Source organism: Temnothorax curvispinosus, unplaced genomic scaffold (assembly GCF_003070985.1).
Source record: "Temnothorax curvispinosus isolate PA1 unplaced genomic scaffold, ASM307098v1 QBEX01010922.1, whole genome shotgun sequence".
Lineage (NCBI taxonomy): Eukaryota > Metazoa > Arthropoda > Insecta > Hymenoptera > Formicidae > Temnothorax > Temnothorax curvispinosus.
Genome location: NW_020220702.1, coordinates 142,631 through 149,060, shown reverse-complemented (window position 1 = coordinate 149,060; position 6,430 = coordinate 142,631). Strand labels below are relative to the sequence as shown.

The 6,430-nt window shown below is 33.1% G+C and overlaps 1 protein-coding gene across 3 annotated transcripts in view; it reads left to right on the top strand.

Moving 5' to 3' along the window:
• LOC112460904 (protein cortex-like) overlaps nucleotides 1-5,231 on the top strand; it is a 49,334-nt gene extending 44,103 nt beyond the window's left edge. For all 3 annotated transcript variants that reach the window (XM_025025836.1, XM_025025835.1, XM_025025837.1), the window contains 3 exons: nucleotides 104-311; nucleotides 1,667-1,982; nucleotides 4,358-5,231. In XM_025025836.1, coding sequence (XP_024881604.1) covers nucleotides 104-311; nucleotides 1,667-1,982; nucleotides 4,358-4,479 — 646 coding nt within the window. In that variant the 3' untranslated portion in view covers nucleotides 4,480-5,231. The remainder of the gene's footprint in view (nucleotides 1-103; nucleotides 312-1,666; nucleotides 1,983-4,357) is intronic.
• Nucleotides 5,232-6,430: the final 1,199 nt, after the last annotated feature.

The following is a 6,430-nucleotide window of genomic DNA, read 5'->3' as shown; positions in this document are numbered from 1 at the left end:
ATATATATATATATATATATATATATATATATATATATATATATATACATATATATAAAACCAATAAAAAATTAATAAATAAAAAATTATATTATATTCGCAGCGGATGTGCCGGCAAAATATCGATATACGAGCCCAACACGGGCAAGTTGCTGCATTCCACTTACGAGCATACGTCTGACATCCTAACTCTGAGTTTTTCGCCGAATTTCAAACACCTCATTTCGACCGGGCAGGACAAAATCGCTCGAATGTTCACCTGGCCGGAATTGACTCCTTGTTTCGATATTAAATTCTTTAAACCCGTAAAGGTACGTCGGCGAAACGTTATTCGACCATAATCCTTAAGGGGGTAATACAGTCTGGCGGAGGATTGCGGAGGATCAATTTCAGGATTTATTTGTGACAAGGTGGTAGGCCAATCAGGTTCATGGTATATTGAAGTACATGTTTAGGTGCATTTACAGTATTTTTTATATGGAAAAATATTAAGAAATGTAGGAGTTATGAGTCATCTCTTCGCGCGCGCTCGACTACGGTGTACCTAGTAGCTCCTGTACGGCGTGCCTGAAATGAAAAACGCAAAAAGGGTATTAAATTTAAATGTATTTCCCACAGAGTAACGTTCGAAAATTGCAAAAATGTTAAAAATTGTGAAAGTTATAGCACTTAACAAAAAGAAGTTGACAAAAAGTTTATTGGCACAAAATAACTTTCTGCTATAACTTTCACAATTTTTAACATTTTTGCAATTTTCGAACGTCACTCTGTGGGAAATACATTTAAATTTAATACCCTTTTTGCGTTTTTTATTTCAGGCACGCCGTACAGGAGCTACTAGGTACATACACCGTAGTCGAGCGCGCGCGCGAAAAGATGACTCATAACTGCTACATTTCTTAATATTTTTCCATATAAAAAATACTGTAAATGCACCTAAACATGTTCAATATTGTATACAACATGAACCTGATTGGCCTACCACTTTGTCACAAATAAATCCTGAAATTGACCCTCCGCCAGACTGTACTACCCCCTTAAAGAGGGAGAGAGATTTACATCGCACGAGTTAATCGTTAATGCCCTTATTCGTGACGCTGTCAATGTACAATATTACGAAAAGTATCATTCAGATTTGCGGTCGAAGCAAATCTGAATGCAGCTTCGGCAATTTTGTTTCACAAACCTATGATTCAATATAATCAATAAAGGTCGAATAATCACGAATACCAAGCGGCAAAGGTGATTCTTCAAGTAACTATTTGTGTATAGATAAATTCGAGAAGCTCGACAGGAGAATCTGTCTATTTCGAATATTGCTCGCAATTAAAAATTAATATTAATCTAATTATAATCTAATTGTTAGAAGGCTCAAATGAATTAAAAATTAATAAATAAATTGAAAAGGGCACAGAATCGCAACAAGATGTTAGTGTCGTAATCTTTAATTAGTCAAGAATTGACAACTTGACAAACGTTTCGGCCTGATACTAGGCCATTCTCAGTGTAAAGAATTAAGCTATTATAATTTTTTTCTCTTTGTTTTTTTTTTCACTTTATTCAATCTACTTATCTTCATTTGCTGACCAATATACTATTCTACGCAAATTACATTTTTCCAATGACAAAAGCGGTAAAGATGACAAAAGTGTTTCGTACTTGACAGGCGATCGCCTGGCATCCGAAAGTGCCCGGCTTGGTTTGCATAGGTGGAAATAAGAGCGGATCGTTGTCATTATGGAACGTCAACAAGTGCGCGATGACAGCTTATGTGAGTACCAAGTTCAACGGTCGCGTGGAAAATCTCGTTTGGAATAAGTTAAGCGGCGAGTTGGTCGTACATTGGACTTACATGGAGGGAGACAACCGATACGCCATCGTCGCGGTGCTTGCCAGTTTGAATCGGATCGTCGACGTGCTGCCACTGGGTAAAGAAACGCAGCTCTCCTTTTTGAAGTTCAACGCCGCGCACGAACAGCTGAGTATGTAAATCCTTTATCCCCTTTCTTTTTCTCTCGGAGTAATTTAATTCAAAGAAATCCGTGAGGTGATCGTAGTATACACTTTGATTCTTTCCACGAAGAAAGAGCAGGAAGCATATGTATTTTATTGTTAAAAAATAAAAAATATCATCTTTTATTTAAAAATTATAATCGATAAAAATCTTTTGTGTCGGACTTTGAGAGCTGTGTAATTATAGTAACAAAATAACCAAGGCAGGAAAATATGCAGGCGTTATTGCGCAAATTATAATAATACTAATATACAGGAAATAATTAATTCATAACAATCAGTTAAACATTTCAATTTAGATTGAAATCTCTTTTAATAGTAGATAATTAATGAAATTAAAACCTTGAGGGTCGTTATTATATGACGTCAAGCAAGATAACAAATCTTGAATTCATAATAATTTACTTGGGAACGGTTGTCTTTTAAATGTTAGATTTAATGTTTCAAAAGATTTTGAACTTCTAATTTCCTTGGATATACTTGGTCAACTTTCAAAGGTTTAAATTTCACCGCACGGTTCGCACGTTTATTTTTGTGCCCTTGAGTTTGCTTTCTCTCCCCGTTTCTTCTGGTCCATACCGGAGTGGCGCGATTTGCGACATAATTTTCAACGAATTATCCTATTGTTGCTGACGCATTCTGTCTTATTATAAATTTTCCTTATTCTTATTCGAGTGATACGTTTCCGTTACGGCGGATGGTCCAATAGTAAGTGCAATTTCCCAATATAATTTCTCTGAATTTTATATTTCTTATCGCCTACTTGCGTGTCCTTTCAAAACACGTTGCTCCTTGACCGCATATTACAGATGGACACGTTCGTTTTTTGGCTTATGAGCCAGGTTTGTTACCCAGATTACATTTGTGCGTGTTGGCTTAGATTTTTTTTAACCAAATTACTTCTGATTGGTGAGTAATGTTGCTGGTTTTTAAACAGATTTTTTACGCCTGTCTTTCTGCCTTGTAATCAAGGAGACACAAAACCAACGTTAAAACTGCTCGCGCTGGCTTGACAAAATTTTAAACTATTATTTGTACATTGAAAGAAAAGAATTTTAAGAATTTTTTTACCTTGCTTTACCCGCTGCTTGTATAGCAGCGATTTGAACTTTGGATTTATTGTTATGGTAATTCTATAGAATAGGGCCCTTTCCGAATTTTGATATTTTCTTGCGGTTTTCTTGGTAAAAACCTTTGTTGTGACTTCGACAGTGATAATCAATCGGGGGAGCCCGAAAAAGGCTTTTACCAAGAAAACCGCAAGAAAATATCAAAATTCAGAAAGGGCCCTATTCTATAGAATTACTATTGTTATTATTCGTATTATTCGTAGTCTCCGATTATTTTACCTCTTTATTTATTATTTTTTTGATTATTTGATACTTTGCTTATTGCGCGACTTCATGTAATTATTCGAATTTATCGGCTGAAGAAGACACTGTGTGTTCGAAACGTACCGTCATTTGTATATATTATTAAATGAACTATTGATTTGACATACTGTTTTGCTCGATTGTTGGCCTTTATTTCCATTGTATTTGACATATACGAGCGATTACTTTATTTATTCGTTCCTCTTTGTACTTTATATCTGTCGCGTGAGACCGTCGACTTTTCCGCGTTCGATCAACTTCACGAATCTCTCGTAAATAAACATTTCTTTTAAGCAAGGAGAGAAGAACACAAAGTGAACATTTATTTACGTAAAGAGTTTGTTGCGTCAAAAGAACATGTTTATTGTTAGGTACAAATGATGACAAACTTCTGCGCAAAAATGATAACAATTCAAAGCGACGAATTTGTGCTACTCAAGAGATATCATGTACCTGTGATATTTTTGAGAAATTTTGATTTTTAACTTGAAAACAAAATAAATTATTTACCTTGAAATACTATTCGTTTCTTTTAACCTAGTTTCTTATTCGTAATATAAAAAAGAATGACGTAATTTTAAAAATAAAGTGTTTTTTCTCTGATACACTGATATTAATTAATCAAAACTTTGCTGATACCATTGAATTACTGTGTGCAACTCTCTCAAAAACACAATTGTAATTTTTCAAAAATTGGCCAATTATATCCAACACAATTAAAAATGCAAATTCGCATCACTTTATATAACATTAAGAAGAGCGAAGAAAGATGTATGACATAGACATAGACGAGTCAAAAAACAAGAAAATGTATAGTAGTGTTTATTTTCGATAGTTGTTTCAATGTTGTTTTTAATTAAAAGTAAGATGTTATTTAATTTCATCTGAAATATATATGTATATATAATATATATACTTCCCTTTTGGATAACAATACACTTCCCTTCAACTGTATTGAATATCTGTTACAGTAACGTTTTGCAGCAGTAACGTCTGCTCGATATGGAATTTTTTTGGCAACGACAAATCATTCAAAGGACATAGGTTTACACGGCGGAAGCAAGGAGTCATGATCCACAATCCGATTCGATAATTACTTTTATTTATAATTTATTCTAAACATTTTACGATAAAATCATGTAATCATATGACTTTAACAAACGCATTTAATTCTTACTCACAAAGAAATAATACGATTATGAATCGGAAGAAACGTTATAAATTTTACGACGTATTGGTGTTACACAGGCGAAATGCACAGGGCATATTAAAATGTACCTATATCAGTGAAAATTTATATAATGCAGTGAGATCAAATATGCCAGGCGTAAAATTACAAACAAGTATCGTAGGTCGTAAAAGAGCTTGTTCCGAAGTGACCATTGCAGCTGCAATTAACACGACGCGCAGCGCAGATAATTGCAGTTCGGTAAATCTAATGGCGCTAAGAACCCATTCGGAAGCGTTAATTTAGCGACGATCGTAAAACGTAATTTCGCACCGCGCCGTGAACAGTCGACTTATCTTGCAATAGATCGGCAACAGCTCGCTGTGCAAGGAAGGTCCCACGTTGACACGCGATATGTCGCTCGGAGGAGGACTGCGCTTAGATACAACCCAGTCACAGTCAGCTTTTCGGATTCCATCGAGTCATTATGCTTGATAAAACGTATACAACGCGATTTAGCGCGTAATTAAATAAAGATCGGAAGAAAGGAACGTGTATTTATAAGCGAAAGAAATCGCGGATGCTGGTCATTCGTCAATAATGGGTTTATTTTTATTTTTGTATGCAAACTTGCATGAATATTTTATCGTTTATAGCATTGTATATGCAATGTTTTATCGTATTGTGTAATGTTTTATTATTCATTTTTCGATCTTATTTTATACGAATATCATATTTTTTTATTAGGTGATAATAATAATAAGATTTATTTGAAAATTCTTCCACATTTGGATTTATGTTTCTCTTCTTGACATACAGTCTAGCTGAGAAAATTCGTTTATATTCGTCTTCTTCATCATTTTCTGCTCTAAAATCTAGTTTTTCTCTAATAATAATATTTGCAGTGAATTTAGACAATTTTAACAATTTTAGTTTCTATTTCTAGCAATCTGAAAATTGTATAATTTTATAGCAAGGTGGATTTTTTGGGGAAATCAGTACATAGTGTTTAATTAAATTACAAAAGCTTTCTCTTTTTACTGATGAAATGGTTGTATTTATTAAAGCAAAGACTATGTTTTCTCAGGTTAAAAATTCTTGTCAGAAAATAATGAATAGATTTATTTTTATCTTTATTAAAAATGTTTAAAATCGTGGAAGTTGAAAGAGCTCTTGGGCATCGATTTTTCAACTCGGCAAAGTTTTGTTTAACCTTGCCTTCTTGTCGTGATTTCTGCTGCTATTTTTTAATATCAATTTTTTTCTCTCATTGTCGACGTCGCGAGCAATTGCTTTGTTTTTATTTTGTAATAAATTTATCATTACAAATATAATTTTAGATGTTGGAACCTGTTAGGAAATATAGGTATTTTTATTGTCTTTTATTGTCTTTATATCATCGAAGGCGATAGCGCATTATTGAAATTTATTAGAGTTAAATTTGCGTCGCGAATAATTAACTCGCTTTGTAAAAATTTTCCGGTTTTCATATTCAGAATTTCGGATACCATTGCATCGATCCAACGATCGATCGCATAATTAAGCTTCGAGCATCATCTTGCATTTTGTGATATTACTAATACTTCAATTATTATAAAAACAGTTTTTGTTGTGTGTGAATATGAAACTTTTTATATATAAATGATACTATAAGCAGAATAAAACACCGAAAAATAATCTCATAGATCATATATATCTATATTTTATTATTAATATAATATAAATATATATTACTACTGTATAAATATATTATTATTATTAGATATTAGCTTTTAAATTATAAGCCATAAAAGAAAAATTTTTCGCTAATTAATTTTCTCAGAGCTAAATAATAAGATTATATTCCTCAGATAATGTCAACTGGAAAGGGAATATA